The following is a 25,117-nucleotide window of genomic DNA, read 5'->3' on the forward strand; positions in this document are numbered from 1 at the left end:
AAAAGCTACCCTTATTTAAAACAAAGGGAGTACCAGAACCTATAAAAATGAAATGTGGATAAAAAATTGATGGGCCAAGCCAAGCTGTAAACTAGTAATGCACTGAGACAATATTAAAGTATGAACCCAGTAAACAAGAAGTGGTTTGCCACACCACAAGCAGGAAGGTCACTGAGCAGCAAGCAAGTCAGTACAGACTGCTATTAAATGGAGAACATCTTTACAGATAGCGTCAGAGGTGATACAGACAAAACCAATACCATAGAGGGTGTGAATGATGGGGTGGGTGGGGGGGCTGCACATGTGCTAAACTAATTAAAAAAATGAAAAGGAATGAGTCACATTTACAAAAATACTGAAAGCAGACAATTAAAATGCAGCACATTGATAAAACCAGAGTGATGCTATAAATTCCCTCTTTCACAAATACAATTTATAAAATACTGAAAGTGATGAGTTAAAATGTAAAATACTAATAAAGCCCAAGTGGTAATACAAATTCCTTCTTTCACAACTACAATACCATATTAGCAGTCAAATGTAAAGGGCTAGTTTGGGAAACTAAGGACATGTGATAGTAAAATAGTGGCCTATAGCAATAATGTGTATGTGTCAAGAACTGGAGATAGTTTATTATAAACATTCTTGGATTGGGAGGATTTTTGTTTCTTTCCGCTCAAGAGTTGTTATCTTCTGGGAGACCACTCCCACGGTTTGTTGCTCAGTACCAGCCTTATTTCTAGCCTGACAAGAGTTGTCACTGTGAAGGACTGCTGATAAACACATACCTAGCATTTGTTTGCCTACAGTCCTCAACTAATGGGAGTGTGGGAGAATGATCAAGTGAGGACTTAGTAGATGGGAGCGGAGTGCTGGGCCCAGCTGGGCTCGCTTTCTCTGCAACCAGCTCCCGACCTAACAACACGTTTTTCTGCACCCTCTTGATCATTTAGCCATAATGGCTCCTGCCCAACTGTTGGTGTCTTTCCCAGGCGCACCCTATGCACCCCTAAAAATGAGATGCACATAGATAATTACTGAACAGTCTGCTCTTCAGCCTGACTCCTCCCATCCTGTACAATACAAAACAAGATAATATTGCCAAATTTTGTGGAATACCCAAATGTAGGTCACAATTTTTCATTTTGTGTGAATTAAGCCATACACAGAACACCTAAACTTTCAAAAATTGTAAAAAATACACAATACATATCCTAATGTCAGCACAAGGAAGGTCTGGACTCTGCTGGAGACAAATGTTTCCAATTACAGGCACAACTGAGTCATACGACTCTAATTTGATACAACTTACTCATAACACAGGGTTACAGTACAAGACTGCATAATTTCATATGTGACACACATTTAAACATTGTAGTCTTCAAAATGGACATTGCCCATAACTTACACATGCATATTTAGGATATACTTTAAAATCTGAGCATTATCTGTATTTCATGCAGTACATAATTCAGTCTGTATCACTCTATAGCCTTGATACAATTTCATAGTCCTGCAATAAACTCAAGTCTCTATATGAGCAGGCAAATTTCGGTTTTTTCATTCATTTTTGTCAGATTACAATTACAGACAAGAAATTTCAGGACATTCAAAATAATGACATGTTTACTCAGGGTACTGAAAGATGGTGATAACAATGTCCTGTACCAAGAACCATAACTTCAAAAAAATTTTGAGTAATGCTTTCCTTTGAGAAGATACATTAAAGCTGTACTCTTGCAGTCTTCTGGCAGAAGATTCATGCTTTCCTCTGAATCACTCACTGGGTGGGAAACATGACCCACAGATCCAGTTTGCATTTTTTGATACAGCATAACAGCCTCTGGATGCCCTGAAAATTGAAGAGAACATAATTTTAACACCACTGGCATTACTTGACTCTCTCTCTCTCTCTCTCTCTCTCTCCCTCTCTCTCTCTCACACACACACACACACACACACACACACACAGAGAGAGAGAGAGAGAGAGAGAGAGAGAGAGAGAGAGAGAGGGATATCAGTGTGCAACACACAGAATTTGTACCAAATAATATGAAAGCTCATATAATATGGTGTACAGCCAAGCTTTGGCATCCAAAATTAGCTAAAGCCTCCTGGGTATAAATGCATGTAAATCCTGGATACAAGCCAATGGGATTTTTTATATTATTTTCTACAAAGAAACTGTTTCAGTCCTTTGTCAGTTGTAAAACTATGACAATGAACCCTGATTGTTTTTGAAGTACAGAATTACAAAGTCTCCATACAATCAAAATCTGCTGATTATGGAGATCAGAGAAGATTTATTATTTTAGTGGTTGTCACAAAATCAGTCTTTGATATTTACAACCCTATGAGGAAAGGCTGTATCTTGGAAAATGCAAATTCCTACTGGGAAGAATACCACTGTCAAAAACAAACTGTTCACATAATATTGTTCAACAGACCTTTTAGCAGCAACCTCTACTTCCTGTACCACCATAAGATCAACAGACAAGATTGATATGACTGGTCAAATCATCAGAGAAAAGCTACATTGTTTCACAATTGAAAAAAGGCAATCTGGATTTAATGCTTCATATGTAAACATACACAGTAGTAGATAACAATGTAGAAGCAGAGGTGCTGCTGTAGCGTAACCAAGTATCAAGACAATTACACCATGTCTCCTACCACTCACTTTGCAGGCAATCATATGTCGTAAGCAATCTACAAGCATAATGTTAGATTATTGTCAATATTATTTCTGTGTTTTTAAAATTAGAAATGTGTATTTAAATGGTTTGTTTTGTATCTGTTTCATGTCATGGGAGAGTGCAGTAACACAACAACAGCAGCAATTTTGGCACAGCTGCCAAGCACAGAGCAGACTGTTATTGTCCCCCAGATGAAGGTCATCGTGCAGTAGAACATACTGTTGACATATGTTATCATCTTATGATTTAAATAAAATAAATATGTTTAACTGTAGGTAATTAACAAAAATGGTTTATCGATGTTGTTCAGTGTAGTTCAGTTCTTGTTCTGGTCTTGACCAGTTATGATCAACATTGATGTTATTGTAAGGGCTACGTTCTAATGGAACACACCATATATATATATATATATATATATATATATATATATATATATATATATAAAAAATGAAGTGAACATTTATGTGGAAGAAACTTATTCACTTTTCAATCTGGTTTCATGATAAGAAGATTGATTTTTCTTAATGATTGAGTTCTGTTGGGAATACTAGAATTAATGGAGTTTGAAAAGAATCAGTTATTAATATCTAAAGGCAAGAGCGGAGATAATAAACCAAATGTCAACTTTTAAGAAGCCATGGAACTTTTATGAAACTGATGTTACACAAATGATTCAATTTTGTATCTCTCTACTTGAGGGTTAGCAGAAAGTTAATTTGACCAGTTCATTGAAGTAATTCGAATCTGTTGTGGTGCACGCTTTGGAAAAGAAGCTGGAACAGTCAAGCTCAATCATTACATGTACCTGATTGAAAGCTTTTGTCACTGGATGTTAGGTACGATGTCTGCTGATGTTGTCTATTTAAATAATAATATTTAAAATGGGGGTGTGGTGCTGCATGTGGTGACCGATACAGTGATGTGTGAGCATAAATTCAATCGATCGAAGGTCATTAGAAGAGAGAAAGCTTATGAAATGCAAGAATAGACACTGTTTGAGACATAAGTGGAGAGGAGTGAGTGTGAGTTCACGGAGAATGCTGCATTCCTTATGCGGCTGGTGAGTGATGGTATATATATATATATATATATATATATATAAAAATGAAGTGAACATTTATGTGGAAGAAACTTATTCACTTTTCAATCTGGTTTCATGATAAGAAGATTGATTTTTCTTAATGATTGAGTTCTGTTGGGAATACTAGAATTAATGGAGTTTGAAAAGAATCAGTTATTAATATCTAAAGGCAAGAGCGGAGATAATAAACCAAATGTCAACTTTTAAGAAGCCATGGAACTTTTATGAAACTGATGTTACACAAATGATTCAATTTTGTATCTCCCTACTTGAGGGTTAGCAGAAAGTTAATTTGACCAGTTCATTGAAGTAATTCGAATCTGTTGTGGTGCACGCTTTGGAAAAGAAGCTGGAACAGTCAAGCTCAATCATTACATGTACCTGATTGAAAGCTTTTGTCACTGGATGTTAGGTACGATGTCTGCTGATGTTGTCTATTTAAATAATAATATTTAAAATGGGGGTGTGGTGCTGCATGTGGTGACCGATACAGTGATGTGTGAGCATAAATTCAATCGATCGAAGGTCATTAGAAGAGAGAAAGCTTATGAAATGCAAGAATAGACACTGTTTGAGACATAAGTGGAGAGGAGTGAGTGTGAGTTCACGGAGAATGCTGCATTCCTTATGCGGCTGGTGAGTGATGGTATATATATATATATATATATATATATATAAAAATGAAGTGAACATTTATGTGGAAGAAACTTATTCACTTTTCAATCTGGTTTCATGATAAGAAGATTGATTTTTCTTAATGATTGAGTTCTGTTGGGAATACTAGAATTAATGGAGTTTGAAAAGAATCAGTTATTAATATCTAAAGGCAAGAGCGGAGATAATAAACCAAATGTCAACTTTTAAGAAGCCATGGAACTTTTATGAAACTGATGTTACACAAATGATTCAATTTTGTATCTCTCTACTTGAGGGTTAGCAGAAAGTTAATTTGACCAGTTCATTGAAGTAATTCGAATCTGTTGTGGTGCACGCTTTGGAAAAGAAGCTGGAACAGTCAAGCTCAATCATTACATGTACCTGATTGAAAGCTTTTGTCACTGGATGTTAGGTACGATGTCTGCTGATGTTGTCTATTTAAATAATAATATTTAAAATGGGGGTGTGGTGCTGCATGTGGTGACCGATACAGTGATGTGTGAGCATAAATTCAATCGATCGAAGGTCATTAGAAGAGAGAAAGCTTATGAAATGCAAGAATAGACACTGTTTGAGACATAAGTGGAGAGGAGTGAGTGTGAGTTCACGGAGAATGCTGCATTCCTTATGCGGCTGGTGAGTGATGGTGATGAGGTGCAGTGTCTTGGTGGTGCCAGCCAACACTGTGAACAGTGACCGAGAGGCACAGCGCCCTGGTGGTGGCAGCTGACATCAAGGGCAACTACTACAAAATGCAGTGTTTGTGTGGTGGCAGCTGAGTGCAGTTGATGGAGAAATTTAGCAGTCTACGTAGTAACATCTGGGGGTTCATGGCATCAAGCACTGCATCCTACTGAGGGCCATTACAGAGCATTGCAACTGGGTAGTAAAAACCAGTTGAACTACAGGTACTGGTAAGTTGCAGATTACACCATGAGCCAATTCACTGTCAACAGAAGTTTATTTGGTGGGTGCAATTCATGTCAACAAACAAATGCAAGTGTTGGGTACTGTGTCAGGAAAACAAGCTTAACTTGGTTAGTTTGATTGATGCATTATTATAACTGTAAGTCATACAGCAAATAGATTCAAGTTTGAGTTATTAGTAATCATGTTGGAAGACAGCATAGTGAATATGGATGACTGGCATTTGTGGGCCAGAGTAATTAGTCAAAATATAACCAGTTTAAAGACCTTTTATATAGAGATGAATCAGAAAACAGAGAATTTGAATACCGAGATTAATTCTGAATTAACTAGCTTCCGTAAGACAGTGAATATGCATTACAGGCTAGAACGCCCTATTCACAAGTCTAGGGAAGAGAAGCTGCCAATGAAACAGGATATTTTTAACTTGTCTTAGCAGGCTGGGAGTATGAAACTTGTAGTTCATGTGGAAATTAATAAAAATAATATTGTCATGTGCCAAGAGAGTGTGGATCAAACTGACCATGTACATGCTGAATTATTAATATGTATTAAGGATGCTTCTGCTGGGTATGCCGAATGCGCACTATCTCTGAGTGGGGAGATAGGAGAAATCACTAATTATGTAGAAGAATAACACAGAGAAATTAAAAGCATAAGTATCTGAAAAGTGTAAAGAATTGTACAAGTTAAAACATGATAATCATGGAGAGTGTTCATACAATGGTGGAGATCATGGAATAGAAAAGGCAGCATTGCTAGGATGAGTAGAATGGACAGAGGTGCTTTTGCAGGAAGTATGTAAACAGGTCTCAGACTTCACAGTATCTAGGAACCCTTTTGCTATAGACAGTAGTATTAATGTAGAGAGGAGTGGCATCAAGTCATTTTTGATGGATCAAATGAAGTGACCGAATCAGTAGAACTTGGGATAAGCAAAATCAGTTCACTGGCTTAGCACAAACATAAAGAAGGTAAACCCTATTTGCCAAATGAATTGTGGCAGGAATTTAGTTTATCTAACATTATTCATGTGTCTCATCAGTTCCTGCATTTCAAACCAAAAGGAGAACTACACCAATAATATTTTTAAGAATTTGTGGGGGAGCTTTGCCATCTAGATGAGCTGACAGAAAGAAAACACAGTTTGTGATTGATCATTTAGAGGCTGAAGCACCCGAATGGGTGGTATTTCATAAACATGATTTTAAGAATTGGTCAGATTTTGTACAACAATTTAAACACAAATATACTTGTCAGAAGATGAGCAGCAGAGGCCTACACTGAAGTTACTGGTTCCAGACCCTTACAACAGACAATGAGGCGAGTTTAGAAAATTCTTTGCATGGTATTGAAATACGAGTAAACTGATAACGAATAAGCTTTTGCTTCCAGCAGATATCTTTTGAGATGGAAATAAACAACTTTCAAAAAATGTTACAAAGTGTGACTGAGAGAAACAGTGTTTACCACAATCTATTGTTGGTATGCGGACACCATTAAATGAATAACAACCAATCAAAAAAGGTTTTTCACAAGTACAAGGGACCGAGGGGGATGGCCAAACAACACTACTGAGGATTTGATGAGCTAAATGAAATTTCCATTTAGTGTGAATTATATTTGTGAGTTTTGTGTATTCGATACCAGGAGAGAGAACTGATGCAGAAGTGTAATTGAGCGTATTGTGTGTTTCATGTGCAGTAGAAAGATGAAGTGCACTGCTTTGATACGTTACTCTCTTATTCAAATGATGAGTGGAACGTGATTTTGGTTCATTTGGGAAACAGAATACTGGGAGTGTACAAGATTACTAGTGAATTAAGACTGAATTAACTTCCAGATTTGAGATGGGTTTATCCCCCTTAGAAACAGTAGGTAAATAGATAACAGATGAACCACTGTTATCAGCATTTCTCTGGCTGCCAATGGAAGAAGCAAATAGGCAGGTACAGGCTGAAGTATTACATAATACAATAGGATTTTTTTGAGGGGGTGGGGAATCAGGTTTCTTTATTTATGATAATATGCAGTCAAATCACAAACAAGTTTTACAAATCATTTACAACACACATAAATAGCATCATCTTGATCCACTTTACAATGTTCACGAGTCCTCAACACTAAAGGCATCACACAATGAAAACAAGACATACCAATGTCCTGTTTAAAAACTTCACCAACATTAAAAGCTTGGTAAGTAATGACATCACAGTTATCAAAACTTTCAACGCCACCAATACTCCCAACAACTCCAGAGTGAGAAATAGCCATTGTAAGCCATCTAGTAGAATGACTAAATTTATAATCCTTTATACGGGAAAATTTCAAAATATCACTTGCAAAAACACAAGGACCATCTAGGACTGCATGGGAAGCAATGTCTTTCACCTCCACTTCATTTTTCTCTTTGGCCCCAGTACTGATTTCCATGTTATCAATGGCCATTGGAGAAGTAGGTGCTCCCATGTCATTGTATTGTAATTATGTACATCATTATTTCTTTCGAACTGAAGTGGATTATTTACAACAAACTTCATGAGGGAATAAATATACCGTGAAGCAGTAGTCAGAATGCCCAACTCCTTAAACAGTTGTCTACTGCCACAGGCCATTAACACCCAATCTCACTGCACTGACCTAAGGGATACATTCGTTGTATGCCCCACGTTGATTTCTATGGTTATTTCAGGTAGTGTTGCTTGTCTGTTAGCACTGACAACTCTACGCAAACATCACCACTCTCGCTCATTAAGTGAAGGCCGTTGGTCACTGCATTGTCTGTGGTGAGAGGTAATGCCTGAAATGTGGTTTCTTGGCACCCTCTTGACAATGTGGATTTTAGCATATTGCACACTCTATCGATTTCTGAAATGGAACATCTGTTGCATCTAGTTCCAACTACCATTTCACATTCAAAGTCTCTTAATTCCCATTGTGCAGCCATAATCATGTCGCAAACCTTTGCACCTGTGTACAAATGACAGCTCCACCAATGTATTGCCCTTTTATAACTTATGCACATGATACTACTGCTGTCTGTGTATGTTCATATCATTATCCCAAGACTTTGGTCACGTCAGTGTATGATGATATGATGCACAATATTGACTGAGCGTGGTTTAATAATCATTATAGAGGAAAAAGAGGTAGCCATAATTCTCAAATAAAGCAAAAGGAGATAGTATAGTCTTATCACCTGCCAAACTGAGCTAGCAAGTGGGGGTGTTGTGTAACCAAATATCAAGACAGTTACACCAAGTCTTCTGCCACTCAGCTTGCAGGTAATCATATGTTGTATGCATTCTGTGAGCATAATGTTAGATATTTAGTAAGATTATTGTCAATGTTATTTGTGAGTTTGTAAAATTGGAACTGTGTATTTAAATGATTTGTTTTATATCTGTCTCATGTCATGGGAGATCAGAGTAACACAATGACAACAGCATCTTTGGTGCAACCACCAAGCAGGGAGCTGACCACTATTGTTCACCAGGCGAAAGCCATTGTGCAGTAGAAGATCCTGTCGGCACATGTTATCGCCCTCTGATTCAAATAAAATAAATGTATTTAATTGTACATAACATGCAAAAAACGGACAATCAGTGTTGTAAAGAAAAATGTAATGGTAGTTAGTTCAGTTCTTGTTCTTGCCTTGGCCACCTAAGATCAACTTCGATATTATTGCAAAGACTGTGTTCTAATAAAATACGTCATTGTAAGTGAGAAGTGATTTATTTATTTATCAAGAAAACTGAAGTGAAAGTTTATGTGGAAGAAAGGTGTTTGCTTTTGAACAATGTGTTTTATTAGAATGCAGTCTTTATTACCCATTGTTACAGCTTTCAGTGACTCAGAAAAAGTGTTAAACATGCAGAAATTTGTTTTTTGATTATTTGCTCTATAACATCAAATGTCTAACAGGTAGAAAAGCATGTTTTAAATCTAATTTAAAAACATTTCTCCTGGACAACTCTTTATATTCCACTGATGAATTTCTGCTTAAAAACTGGTAGCCAGTAAAAAAAGTGTTGTTGCATGAGTAGGACTAAAAATAAAAATGTGTTCATTAATGGTAACACTGATTATGTACACATATCCTGTAAACTGACTGTTCCACATCATTTCGATTAAAGAATTGTTCAAATGATCTATGGAACATGTAACTAACTAACAATAACACTCATGATGATGATAAACAGTCAAGGCAAAAACAAGGACTGAACTAACTACCATGACATTTTCCTTTAGAACATTGATAGTCTATTATTTTGTTTGTTACATACAATTACATACATTTATTTTATTTCAATTAGAGGGCAATAACACATGCCACCAGCATCTTCTTCTGTGCAATAGCCTTCGCCTGGTGGACAATAGCAGTCAGCTCTCTCTTGGCAGCTGTGCCGCAGATGCTGTTGTCGTCATGTTACTCTGCTCTCCCTCAACATGAAACAGATAGAAAATACACCATTTAAATATACAATTCCAAAATCACAAAGGCATAAATAACATTGACAATAATCTTGCAAACTATCTAATGTTATGCTCGTAGAATACATACAACACATGATTACCTGCAAACTGATCAGTAGAAGACATGATGTATGTCTTCATATTTGGTTACACTACACTCACATGCAGTACTGTTGTGATTAAGATAATAAATAGATACTGGAATTAAGTAAGTGCTAAGTTCTTGTTTTAAGCAGAAACAATTAACTTTCGACATTATGTAGGGTGTCCCACTTATCTTGACCACCCTAAATAACTGTTTGTCCAGATGCAAATTACAAAAAGTTTCAAGCAAATTTTCTTTAGCTGTCAGGGGGACATCAATCAGCAAGATTGCCTTAGTTGTAGCTTTGTTTTTTACAAAGATATGAACAGCCATATGGCTTTTTTAAATGGCACCCTGCATTTTTTATTTGGTAATTCATTTCCTCTCTTAAAGACCTATTAAAAATGTATCACAGTGTATCATTAACTGCAACACAACGTTATTAATTACATAACACAATATTGACATTGACACTCCCAGAGCTTAGTGCAGGTACTGGGGATAATGGAACACATCCATGTGCTGACGTTGACAGAGGACAAATGTAAACATAAGTAGAATGCACACCCAACATTCCATCAACCATTGTCAGTTGCAGAGTTGTGCCAGTAGAATGTACACCAATGAAGACAAGGTAGAAATGCTACTCATCTATGGGGAATGTAAGTTAGCAGAACAGTAATTGCAATAATGTTTTCTTACGTATGGGTACATTTAGTACAGTAGTTTAGTCCTTTTAAATACTGTTGTGTAGAGTATGCCTACAGTAAAGGCTATCCTTCTTACAAACTGCATCAACATAACGTTTCTTTTATTGTAGTTCTTGGTGAAGGTAGGCAAAATGCTACACAGGCAGCGGAACTGTACAGAGCGATATCCTGACGAGAACCTACCTTCCCGAAGGATGTTTTCTCATCTTGTTGCGACGCTTCAGGAAATGGGAAGTTTCAACCCACAACAACGCAATTGTCATAGTGCACAGACAAAACTGTCGAAGATACTGTTCTTGCTTCCGTTGCTACGACTCCACATGTGAGTACACGACAGCTTGGGCATGAGATTGGCATTCCTAAAGCCAGTGTACATTGTATTCTTACAAGTCACTGGTTCCATCCTTACCATGTACACCTACATCAAGAATTGCATGGAAATGATTTCCAGAATCGTGTACAGTTCTGTCAGTGGGCAAGGCACCAAATCCTCGCCAACCTGAACGTCTTCTCCAATGTTCTATTTGCCGATGAATGTTCCTTCTCTAACAAACGACAGGTAAATACAAGGAACATGCACTATTGGTCCAGCGACAACCCACGATGGCTTAGACAGGTGGAACATCAGCGTCAATGGCGAGTTAACGTCTGGTGTGGGATGCTTGGCACTACAATTATTGGCCCTTATTTCATCAACGGTAGTCTAAACGGCACAGCGTACGCCAACTTCCTCAGACGAATTCTTCCTTCTCTTCTGGATGAAGCTCCGTTAAGAACCAGAATGCTTATGTGGTATCAACACGATGGATGTCCAGCACATAATGCCTTGCGTGCACGTCGTGTTCTGAACTGAAGGTATCCTGCCAGATGGATTGGTCGAGGAGGAACAGTTATTTGGCCTGCTAGGTTTCCTGATTTAAATCCTCTGGACTTTTTTCTTTTGGGATGCATTAAAGACATTGTCTATCGTGATATTCCATTAACTCCAGAGGACATGCAGGAACGTATCATGCTTGCTTGTAATTCTCTTCAGCAGGTAACACTGGAAGTAATAAATAATTCTTTCATTCAACGAGTGCACCAATGTATCAGTGTTCAGGGTCACCACTTTGAGCACCTTTGAATGTTCTATTCCTGGACAATGGTACAGGAGAGTCAAAGTCTTAATTAATAATGTTGTGTTTCAGTGAATGGTACACTGTGATACATTTTTGAATACGTCTTTAGGAGAGGAAATGAATTACTGTATAAAAAATACAGGGTGTCATTTAAAAGAGTCATACCACTGTTCATATCATCGTAAAAAACAAAGCTACAATGAAGGCAATTATGCTGATTGATGTTCCCCTGATGGCTGAAGAACATTTGCTTGAAACATTTTTTAATTTGCATCTGGACAGACAGTTATTTAAGGTGGTCAAGATAAATGGGACACCCCGTATTATAAGCCTGAAGCACAAACCAATAGGCCTAATTTTTGGTGCTCACAAATAACAAAAGTTTATGTAGGGTAAACTGGGAACAGATTTAATTCATTTTTAAGCATCTACTCTGTGTTCCAATGTGTGATACATGTGCGTATTGTTATAGGATGGTAAAAGAGGGAACGGTATGAGTAGACTGTAGATAGGAATTTCACTGGGGAACTGATTGGAGAACTCAACAAGGCTCTCCCTCATGAAACTGTAGGCTTTGCAAGAAGGACAAGAGAATTACGGAGGAGGCGGCAAAGATTTGTGCCCTTCAGGCTGAATTAGATCATGCAAAATTTGAAAAAAAAAAATCTTGGGATCTTGGTAAAGGTAACAAACAATGGGCAAAAGGAGAAAAGCTCTTCAACTCCATCTACATTTGAGCTAACAATATCAAATAAATTTGACTTGTTGCCTGATCTAACATAAGAGAACTCTCCTTCAATAAAGCACCTTTCCTTCTGCTTCACATTCTGTTAATCCATAATTTCATACCAGCCTTGTCTATACTCCCCTTGTCATGTACATGAACAACACCTGGCAGTATTTCAGAAGGTTTCGGCATTGCTTTGTGCTTGAAAATGATTATTGGATAAAGTTTAGTACCATCAGCACAACATGAAAGGACAGCAGTGTAGTGCATTTTTTCATGTCCACTTGTTTTTATAGTTACAGTTTTAGCACCTTTCATGGCAACAGTTCTGTTACTCAGCACATCAAATGTCAGAAGAGTTTCATTCGTACTGGCTAAATAGCCAGTTCCACAATGGTTTTCTTCCAGTGTTCAATAATAAGGAAATGGAAAGATAATATTCTCTCTTCATACTCTTGTGGCATTTTCTGAGACACTTTGGTTTTGGTTCACATGTTAAGTCCATACACTTCATAAACCAGTAGCACCAAACACCTCCACCCTTACATTTTGTTAAGTCCCACTGTAGTGCTAGCTTATGAACATGTATTTGAATCTTTCTGTATTAATTCCAACGTCATTTTGACAATGTCCTTGAATATATTTCAATATGGCATCTTATAGTTTTCGCCATTTTGCATTCAGTCCTCTATTTGCACATTTAGTCATCATTTTTTTCAGTTCTTCTTTACTACTTCATCAATCATGAATTGTTTTTTCCGCTGGTGGGGGGTCGAAATGCTGCTCAGCTGCTTTGTTTCCATATGCTTCTGCAGATGCTATTAATTTCAATTTACAGACCACATGAATAACTTTTATTTTTTTCCATTACAAAACTAACTACTAACAAAAATATTGCACTGTTACCAATGACACAAATCACTTTCAATTCAAGTTTACTGGCACCATAGACTGTAATGATGCATTATAGGTGAGACAGTGTTCTGCGTTTGCGATGGCAGGGCAGGAGGGCGACAGTGTTAGCAATCTTCTGAATCCCCATAGCTTATTTTAGTCACGTTGGTGCATTGCTGCTGCCAGTTGAATCCAGTGTCACCAGATAGATATAAGTTTCCTGTGGCATCGAATATATGGCCATTTTTAAGACTGGTGAGAATTTTAAATCAAACACTGGACTTTTTTATATTAATTTAGAGTATAAGATGCACCTGAATTTTGAAGACAATTTTTGAAGAAAAAAAAGTGTCTTACAGTCCATGAAATATTGTAATCGAAAGGAAACTAAACAGACATGTAGGAAACTGTGGATCACTAGAGGAATCAAAGTATCTTGTGAAACAAAAAGGTAAATGTATCTTATGGCGAGAACAAGTAGAGATTCTCTTGCAGTTGTTCCACACTACAAAAACTACTCAAAATTACTGAGAAATGTTATTACAAAAATCAAGGATTATGTGAATAATGTCAGAAATCACTAATTCTGGCAAGAGATTAACGTTATATGGAATGTAGTGAAACAAGAGACAAGACAACCAGCCACAGAAAAGGGTAACATCACTAATTACCTGAATGGAAGGCTATAACTGATGAGTCACAGGTAACAAATGTGTTTAATAATCATTTCTTAAATATAATAGGAAGCATAGGGACAAACAATTGAAGAGAAAAATCACAGCAGTATGTTGAAAAAAGTAACACCCATAAAATTCTGTCATATGAATGTATCACCAACTTCTCCTGAAATTAAGAAACTTAGACATTCTCTCAAAAATACAAGCTTAGCTGGTTTCGGTGGTGTTTCCAATAGTCTACTAAAGAACTGTTCTCATACAACAAGCACTGTCTTACTGAAATATGTAATGTATCACTGACTGAAGGCAATTTCTAGAGAGACTGAAAATGCCATTGTTAAACGTCTCTTTAAGAAAGGTGATAGCAGAGATGACAATAACTACTGACCTGTTTCGCTGTTCACATAATTTCCCAAAATTTTTGAAAAGGTGATGTATCACAGAATAATATCTCACCTTAGCGACAATAATGTCATCAGCAAATCACAGTTTTGGTTTCAGAAAGGTTACTCTATTGAAAATGTCATTTACATGTTGAGTCACCGGGTTTACAAATGTTAAATAATAAAAGAGTGTCAGTTGGTATTTTCTGTGATCTCTCTGAGGAATTTGACTGTGTGACTCAGAGAATTCTCCTAGATAAATTGAAGTTTTATGGGACTGATTGTAGAGCCAAACAATGTATAATGCAGTATCTAAGCAAAAGAATGCAGGAAGTTGTACTTAGTAAGTCAACCAATATAGTCAGGGGACATAATTCTGACTGGGGAGAAATCACATATGAGGTCCACTACTGTTCCTCATATGTGTAAATTATCTGCCATCTAATATACAACATGCAGAATTAGTTCTTTTTGCATAAGAGACTATTATTGTAATCAATCTAAGCATATATATACAGAAACAGAAGAAATAGTAAACAACATTCTTAAAAGTATGATTGACTGCATTTCTATAAATGGTCTCACCTTCAATTTTAAAAAGACACAACATACTCAGTTCTGCACATCTAGGGGTACTACATCAATGATAAGGGTAACACGTGGTGGGGAAATAATAAATAGGGTGGAAACTTCAAAATTCCTAGGTGTTCATATCACTGAGAATTTAAATTGAAAAAACATTTTGGAACTTGTAAAACAACTTAGTTCAGCCACATCTCCACTTAGAATCAATGCAAATCTTAGTGAAAGACAAATAAGTAAGCTGGCATATATTGCGTATTTTCATTCAATAATGCCATATAATGATCTGGGGTAATTCATCTTTCATACAGAAAATCTTCATTATGAAAAATGTGCTGTAATAATAATATGTGGTGCTCACACACGATCATCTTGTAGACATCTGTTCAAGGAGTTGGGCATTTTGACTACCACTTCACTGTATATTTATTCCCTCATGAAGTTTGTTGTGAATAATCCACTTCAGTCCAAAAGAAATAATGATGTACATAATTACAATAGCAGAAGAAAAAATGATATTCGTTACTCCACATTAAGGTTATCTTTATCACAAAAAGGGGGTGCACAATGCTGCGACAAAAATTTTTGATCACTGACCCAATGATATAAAATGCCCGACAGACAAAAAAGTAAAACTTGAAAGCAAACTGAGAAAGTTTCTCCTAGACAACTCCTTCCATCCCATAGAAGAATTACTATTACTGTACATGTAAAAGGATAGGCCTTACTAACTCACAACATCTATATACCTTAGAAATGTTAGAATGCAACCATATATACAAATTAATTTGCAATGTGAATGTAAATGATTTGTTCCACATCATTAAGATCTATCATGAAAAATTATCCATGTAACATGGAACTAACTATGTCCCCACTTGCTAGCTCAGTTTGGCAGGTGGTAAGAATATACTACCTCCTTTTGCTTTATTTAAGACTTATGATAACTTCTTTGTTTTCTCTATAGTGATTATTAAACCATGCTCAATCAATAATGTACATCATATCATCATATGCTTCTGAATACAGCATCCATTATCTCTCTCAGTTTACATTAGATTCTTGAGCTTCTAGCTCATGTTTTAAGGATCACACTATATGTTTCCTACAAAGAAACATTTGGAGTTTCTGCATTCTCAGTCAAGTCAGTATCCATTACCACCTAGTTTTAATCAACCATTGAATTACACTGTTAATTAATGAAGTTATTCCAGATGTACTGACAATATTCCCTTCAGTTATAAGGTTTCATGTTACTCCTGTATCTCGTATTGGGACAGTCCTCTGTAGATTTATGTATCCAATATAAATATGATACTCTTTAATATTATAAGGTTTTCCTCAATTTTTAAAACGTCAGAACATGTAATTACGATTTTTGCTTTTACCTGGATACCCAGTTTGATCAAATAACTGAATCTAATCAGCTCTATTGAGATAGTCCATTAAAATACATCATATTACCTTCTATCTTCTTTCCACTTTTGCCATTTTAAGCAGTTGCTTCTTCACCTGCATTTCACCTACATATATTCTGAGCATTCATAATGTGATTTACAGTGCATGAAATCTTACGGTTCAACCTGTTGTTACAATTAACCTAAATAAAGCCCGAGTTAAGAATTGGTACCAGGAAACTCTACTCCCAACAATATCAAGGTTTCTCCCATACAACAATGACAATCAACTTGTAAGATCGGACGGCAACAACTTTCACATACACTTAGGTCTGACTCAGTGTGGTACTGCACTACTCTAGTACGGCTCTTAGGAAATGGGAGATGTCTCTAAACATAACTATGAGAAACATGACAATAGTGCACAGACATTTACATCCCAAATCCCAGTGGTTCTTATTATTTTCTGCTCACCTCTCGAACTGCCTTTATAGTTTTTCATTTTGCTAAAATAACTACTTTCCAGGACAGGGTCTTCAGACATTCCTCACCTTATGAACTAGACTTCATACCTGCATATGCCTTGTAATCACACTGCTCCATTGTATTTATTTACAGTTTATCAGCTAATACACATTTCTGATTAATGGTTTGGAGATCTTTTTCCTTCCTTTCATAGTTCTCCCCTACCCTTAAGCACTACAGGAAATCAGTTCTTACTCTTCTTGTATTAACTGCTTAGATTATTAACAAATTTTAATTATTGATGGTCAACTAACTTAAATCTATGAATAACTTTATTACTCTTCTTGCAAGGGGTATGCTTCGCACTCTTATTTGTTGAGAAATTGTTTAGCTTGGTCTACACTATACAGGCCTTTAATAACACTTAATACTGGCTCTTTCAGTAACAAGGCTTTTGGATGAGGCATCACTTGATCGAACGTAATACAGTTAGCAGCTTTCTATTATGATTTTGGTGTTTGGAAAATAAACTTGAGATTCAGTTCTGTGTTCCTCTGTAATGATAACATCATTCATTTTCACTGGTGGTTGGAATACCACGTCAGATACTATATTCTGCTCTCCTTTAATATACCTTATTTCATAATCAAACTCTCGTAGACAGAGCACACATCTCAACAACCTATGGTATAATAATCGACAATTTGTCAGGAATGTCAAAACTTGGTGGTCTGCGTATACTACTGTTTTCCTCCAGGCTAGTAGCCAAAAAACCTCTTAAAATCCCACACTATCATGAGTGCTGCTTTTTCTATAATGTAATAGTTTCTTTCACGTTTATTTAGAACATGATTCACTAAAGTGTAGGATGGTGTAAACCTCTGTCATTATTTAGCTCTCTTTGAAATATGACACAGGACAGTCCGTAATCTAAAGCATCTGTCAACATACTGAAATACTGTTGAAAATTAGGGTGAAACAGAATTGGTGCATCAACCAAGTCACATTTTATATTATTAAAGTGATCTCTTGCTCCTCACCCCACTGCCATATTGTTTTCTACTTTATTATATCTAATAATTTTGGGTGAGTGAGATCTGTTCCTGGTACAAAATGCCTAGAAGCCAACCATTCCTGAGAAAGATTTTAATTGTTTGCCACTCTTTGGGCTTGGGCACTGAGCAATTGCTTCTGCTTCTACATACAAAGGATCAGGTCTAATAAATGAGCTGCCAATTAAGTGGCCCAAAAACTTTACCACTCATTTTACAAAAACAAATTTAGATAATTTAAGGGTAATTCCCTCATCCTTTAACCTCAAGAACAGTTCATCTAATTCATCAATATGTTCCTCCCAAGTTTTGGTTATAACTAATACAATGTCTATGTATAAGATTAGTTAATCTAAAACCAGTCACACACTGCCTTGTGCTTTCTCTGCCACTAACAATGGACTATTAAATGCACTTCATAATCTCTCAATAATGCCCTGGTTAATCACTCCCTTGATTTATCTCACAGTTCTTCTAGTTCTACTGGTATAGGATATGGTCTCTTGAAGACTAGCTCATGATTCTTAATGTTCAGCTATGTAGGTCTTTAAAATTTGTCCCCTGTGAACACCTCTATGTCCATCATGATAGTACAGCACATAACCATATATATCTTGGCAACTCATAACAATTCCACAGGTGTTTCAGAACAAGATGAAAATAAAAGACAATGCCATTGTGTTATAGATGAGTCAGGAAACAAGCCATAGAAACAATATGTTTACAACGGGGTGCTAGTATTATTTTGTCCAAACCCAATAAAGATATCAGATCTGTATTTTTTTCCTTGCACAAAACAACACACTTCAATTTACTGTTATATAATAAGTGACAAGAAAATATTTGCAAATGACAAATAATGGTGTGTGTGTGTGTGTGTGTGTGTGTGTGTGTGTGTGTGTGTGTGTTCCATTTAAGCCATGAAGTGCTAGATCTACATGTCTAGTTCGAAAACCATGGAAGTATGTGGCACAGAGTGACATTAATTCTAACAAATACTGCAGCTTCTTTCCATTTTTCCACTCTTGGGACATGGGGAATAATTAGTGCTTTCATGTCTCTGTGGAAGCAGTAATTAGACAAATCTTATCACCAGAGATTAGATGAAAGTGATATGTAGATGACTGAAGAATAATTCAAGATTCTATCCCAAATACTGGTTTTTGGGATTTTCTATATAGGTTTTTGTGAGATTTGTAAGAATCTTTCTTCAAGTGTCTACCAGCTGAGTTCTTCCAGCACTTTAGTTACTCTTTCCTAAAAGACAAACACTATTGAGCACATCCACATACCAGTCTTCTTTGCATATATTCTACATGATAGTAATATTCCATATAAGCTTTACATGTACTGTAAGAAATCTCTCATGTAGACAAACTGTAGTTGCCCAGTATCCTACCAATGAAACAAAGCCTGTCATTTAAGTCCTACTAGGCCTAAGTGATTATTACACTTCATATTTCCATTATTGCTACTCCAGGCTAGTTGTTCTAGCTGCACATCAGTTGGAGAACAACATTCTGAGACCCTGGCATCACTGAGACTGAGATGTGTCAGCCTCAGATGATGCAGTGAGTTGATGGTACAGGTGCAGTTGGGATTAGAGTCCTGTGTGGGATGGGCCCTGCAAATGGGCATACAGGGAAAAGGAAAACATATTGCTGGAGACTTGGAGAGTGGTGATGTGAAGATAGTAGCCAGACAGCTGGCAACTATCAGCATGGATAGTGGCTTTCTTTCTTTTTAAAAAAAAAAATACATCATGGAGATGACATAGGGTAAGTTCAAGAGAACACCATCCATTGGGGCTGGACTGACAAAAACTACATGAAATTTTTTTCCCATGGCCTTGGTGGGACAAGCTATGCTATTGCTTGGTGCTAAACATGAATTTAACATTCTCAGGTCAGCCATTTGCACCATTATTATTGTGTGGCCAACACCAGCTAGCCTACTGCTTTGTATGGGTAACACCCAAATATCACTGATGTTTTCACTGAATAGCGTCCCTTATAATAACGGAAACATTGCTACCCAACACACACTGGAGGGTGACAAGTAGAACAACACTGTGTTGCATGTAAAAGTTAAAAATACTAGTCGACAACTACGTCTCTTATATGTCTTTTTGACAATGGCCATTCCCAATGTACAAACTGGTGGACTTTCTACAGTGGTGGATTCTGATCTCTCTGTAGAGCAATCTTAGGGAAATTTTTCACACATTCAATGTTCCCTGAATGATGTGTTCTGTTCTCCCTACAGGAAAGACAACACATGAGATGATAACGAATTTCATAATTGTGATCCACTAAGATGACAGTCCACCACTGAAGATGCTAAGCCATTCATTCTGGTGCATCTCTGGCATGGTTAAAAACATCAAGCAGCTACTAGTTTTCTATGAAGAGATTAAACTCTACGTCAGGGGTGATCTACCTTTTTACCTACTGGCCACTTTTGTATCTCTGTTAGCAGCAAATATTTTTAACCAGGCACCAGTTCTACAGTAATGATAACCTATGAAGTAAAAAAGTAACTTCATGTTATAAAATCCATAAAGCAGAGCTGCAGCAAATTAAAGCATATAATAATAATTATTTATCCAATATTTTATGTTAAAATTTTATGAAAAGCTCAACCCCGACTGCCTACCCTCCACCACGAAAGCTGGAACACCGACTAGTGGGCAGTACGGACCCAGTTGACTATCACTGCTCTATGGCATGAAAATGTCAGTGGATTTTAGTTTTGTGAGAAAATAATTGGTACTGTCTCTTTTTCAATTTGGGAATTAATATAGTGAGTCAGAGTATTTGAGGAGGAAGCAATATGGTGGTTTGATCTGTCCAGTTCACAATAGGAGACCACTACTCAAAAAAAGTTTGTGGCTATATGTAGCTATGGATGATTTCCCAGATATGAAATGCACTAAATACAGACCTGAGAGCAACACTTGTTTACATCAGCTGTCCGTTTTTGCATTCTGTGAACCTCAAAGACAGAGCATCCTTTTAGCAGTAGCAGTTTGGTGGAGATGATGCTGTTCATGCAACTGGGATGAATTTAATGCAACTATTTGATTTGTCCATGAATGACAGGAGATCTTTTATGTTCTGTGGTGATGATCGTTTATGAGATGGCCCAGTGAGATCACAGGTATTTTCTTTGTCCGCTAAAAGAACTTATTTAACAGGAAATAGTGTCAAATTCAAATTATCTTTGTTTCGTATACTTGCTATAGTGTCCGTTCTTGTCACAAAACTGAATATTAGCATGCCAGCAGAGCTTGTTTTTGAAAAAGCTTTGTTTTAGCTGAAGTCCCGATAATCATGACATAATTCGAAATTTTGTGTGACATAAACACAAAAAATTGTATCCAAGTTTTTTGATAGTGCAAAATTCGTTACAAAAAGACAGCTACTAGTTTCATCGGTGTCTATAGTCTCAATAAGAATGTAATCAAATGTTTCTAAATTGTGTTTAACTAACACATTTTGTATTGTTTACTAGTTAGATAGATGCAATCTAGGCCTAAATTTTCCAAGTTATAAACATTTAAAAAGCTGACTAAACATGCTTGATAATGTAAATTTTCCAAAGCTGCACATAAGACCTTTGTGTCATTTTTTGTTTACATACAGCTAATCTCGCATCCTTGACACATTTAAACATTCTTTAAACTTAATTATTCTTTTGAAACTGACAGTGAGTAAGAAATGTGGGAGCTGTCATAGTGTAGTGAGTAGAGGGATTTGTTGCCAATCTTGAAGGAAATATTTTCACTGGGGGGGGGGGGGGGGGGTTGGGAGAATGTTGGGAGAACAGAAGAGGCTCTCTTCTGGAACTGCAGAGTATGCAGTAGGAACATTTGGACTGGGGAACAGGAAAGGAAAATCTGTGCCCTTCAGGCACAGCTGGAGGAAGAAAGGAAGGAACTGATAAGGATCAATGGAGATAAGGGGAAGGAGGGTGGTTGGGAACTGGCAGCTGGTAGGAGGACAGGAAGAAAGAGAACACGATCTGACAGTTTCATCATCAATACCAAAAACAGGTATCTACCACTGTCAGATTTAAGTGGAGAAGAGCCTCAGGTAGAATGAGGAGCAGGAAATGTGTAGCACACTTCACCCGAGGCCAAGGAGCCTAGAAATGTAGAAATTGTTTGGAAGAAGAAAGTTCTGCACTAAGTAGTAGCCATGGGCGAGGTGTAGGCCCTCAGTTACAGGAAAGTTTAGGGGCAACGTACCAGGCCACCAGTATCTTCAAGCCAAATGCACGCTAAGTCACGTGATAGGACTTAGGGTCTTTATGTAAGGACTTTACAAAAGAGGACCATGTAGTGATAGTGGGTGGAGTGGGAAACAGTTTGGACAGGGATGGGGCATATGACATAGGTGGTGACCTGGACAAGATAGCTTCCCTGACTCATGATACCAACATACACTTTGTTGAGCTGTTCCAGCATCATGATCGACCACACCTTGATGGAGTTGTTGGGTGAATCAATATGGGGTTGGGAATGGCTCTGAGGGCAACCAACTTTGCTCATGTTTCTCTGGTGCCCACCGGGACTATCAGCAGATGGGGTTTCACTAGGCATGGCCTACACCTAAACAGGACTGGGAAGGGAAGATTGGTACAGCCGATTCATGAAAGTATATGGGGGTGGTTCTCGGGCCACACATGGTCAAATACCTGTCGTCATGGGTAGGAAAAGTAAGTCTTTTTTAGGATAAATCCAGACAACAGGTTCCCCTGCCTAAAGAGTATCTCCAGCAGTTTAAAAAATACTGAAACAATCACTCACAATAGAGATTTTAACACTCCTAATACCACACATACCAGATGTCACAAAGAAAAACAAACCACTGGAAAGATTAACAAGAGGCATTTCACAGACTTAACAATACTCCATCAAAACATGCACTCAATAAAAAATAAAATACAACTATTAGAAGTTGAGCTCCAGTCTTTGAACTGCACAGTAGTTTGTGTTACTGCGCACTGGTGTAGAGACACAGAAATCCAACATGTAGTATTAATATTGTACGAAAGAGCAAAATGCATTTATATCAGAAAAGGAGCACAGTTTGTAACACCATAGCTTACACACTACATACCTTTTGTTGATTCATATAGATTTCTATTTTGTTCAACATCCCATCGTTGAACTTCTGTAATTAGTGTATGATTAATTCGGTACTGTAATGAAGTGTAATCTCTGTAATATGTACAATATGAGCAAATGATCTTTTGTCTTCCTCATATAATCTCTTTGGTTATCTTTAAAATTAAATAATTTTATTTAAATAATTTTGTGTAGAACTACCAATATATGCAAATGTTCGTTTTATTTAAAATGACTGTTTGCTGTTATGTAACCTGCTGATCTTCACTTAGGGTTCTTAGTTATTTTGTATGTGAAAGGTGTTGTGGTTCCCCTTGGGAACGGAACTGTGTAGTGCACGCAAATTGTGGTTGGCCTAGGTAGAAAAGGTGGAACAAAGAGTCAGTCAGGGACAAGCTACCAAACTATCAACTGCTCATGTAAAAGTTGTGTATTGTGCTGGTTCCGAGAGAGGCTTTTCCTGACGCTTTCCAATGCCTCGGATGGATGGATAAAGAGCTGGAACTATTCTGGAATTGGTATCATCATCGCTACCAAGAAATGACAGAGTTCAGCAATTCTACCTGCAAATCCACCTACCAACATGCAATCGCCACCACATTGCACAATCACTGTAATGGAACACTATACTAATGCACAGTGAAGGATCAGCTCATATGATGTTATAGTGTACCCAAATATAAGGTAAAATTTGACTGAACTCTTGCACCTACCATGATTTATCCTTAGTCACATATCCACTTAGGGTCCCTCCCACGCTAAAGTGTTTGTCGTGTGTCCTTTATTGAAGGCATATTAAAATTAATATGGCAATAGAGTGTGCTAAAATTAATATTGTTTGTTGAAAGGATCTTACGAATATCTCAAATTTGTGTTTCACTGCAGTAAAAGTTCAGAACTGCAACTGTTGAGAGTTATATGTTCATGCTTGCTAAGTACTTGTTTCTCTAGGGTATTGAAAATGTGTTTACTTTGCTCTGCTACAGAGGTCAAGATTAAGGGCCCCCTCCATAGAAAGTAGTTCAAATGCACCAAGTTAGTTAATTAAAGAAAGTTTTAATTACTCTTGCTATTCAAGTCAAATTCTGTACAATATTGGATTCCTCCTGTGTATTAAAAGTGCATATTAATGTTGTAACAGGATCAACAGTTTGCCTATTGTGTTTGTGCTAGGTAACAAGTAACAGAAAAACCACTATCTATGAAAACAGTAACTTCTTTATTAAAAGGACAGCGAGAAGTAATTTGTTAGTGAACTCCATTTAATTTTCATTCTAAGTAGAAACGTGTTTGGTAGTGAGAGAATTAATCTATGTGCAGTAACTAAATTTGCTGTGAACCATATCCATATTTCATGTCAGATAGGAATTTGTTTGAAAAGTAATACTAAACCTATGTCCAATTTACAATTCTACAGTGAATATTAATAGTAGTGTTATTGAGACCATTCAGTTTGACTAAGTCCTCAAGGTAATAGTATGTTTTATCTGTTATATTTATGCAAATAGTTTGTTCTGATCTGTTACCTCCAAACTTAACGTGAACATATTGTCTTCAGGTGCCACAGTTCATTACACTCACGTGTGGCAAAGTATAGGTTGTGTTTGTCCGTTAAAAGTTACTCATACCTACTTTCTTGAACAAGAAAGTCAATCATTCTCTTGCCTAATTAGGCTGGCAACCATTTTCTTTATTCTTTGGACAATGTAGCTAGGTAAAATATTGTTTGTTACTGAAATATTTATGTAATTCTGACTTTCACTTCCGATAAGCCACCTCCGTTAGGTACAACCCGGTCAACATAACAAAATTCCTCTCAGAGGGTAACACTGCTCTGTTGCTTTATACCATAATTGCTTTAATAAGATAGTTTTATTTCACGACCTGACTCCAACTTTAAAGTTATGATATAACAGTAGCAGACAGTAGTGTTGTAAGTTCAAATCAAGACCTAACCTCAGTACAGTACGTGAAGACAAACACTTTGAAATATCAGCTATTGAATTAACAGGGCTTGATATCACCAAGAAATTAATCATTTTGTGTGTGTATAGATCTC

The 25,117-nt window shown here is 36.9% G+C and overlaps 1 protein-coding gene across 6 annotated transcripts in view; it reads right to left on the bottom strand.

The window, feature by feature from the left end:
- Positions 1–1,325: 1,325 nt before the first annotated feature.
- The window catches only part of LOC124555187, a 185,071-nt gene continuing 161,279 nt past the window's right edge, over positions 1,326–25,117 (bottom strand). For all 6 annotated transcript variants that reach the window (XM_047129030.1, XM_047129025.1, XM_047129028.1 and 3 more), the window contains one exon: positions 1,326–1,852. In XM_047129030.1, coding sequence (XP_046984986.1) covers positions 1,683–1,852 — 170 coding nt within the window. In that variant the 3' untranslated portion in view covers positions 1,326–1,682. The remainder of the gene's footprint in view (positions 1,853–25,117) is intronic.

The sequence above is a fragment of the Schistocerca americana genome, chromosome X, assembly GCF_021461395.2.
Source record: "Schistocerca americana isolate TAMUIC-IGC-003095 chromosome X, iqSchAmer2.1, whole genome shotgun sequence".
NCBI classification, from domain to species: domain Eukaryota; kingdom Metazoa; phylum Arthropoda; class Insecta; order Orthoptera; family Acrididae; genus Schistocerca; species Schistocerca americana.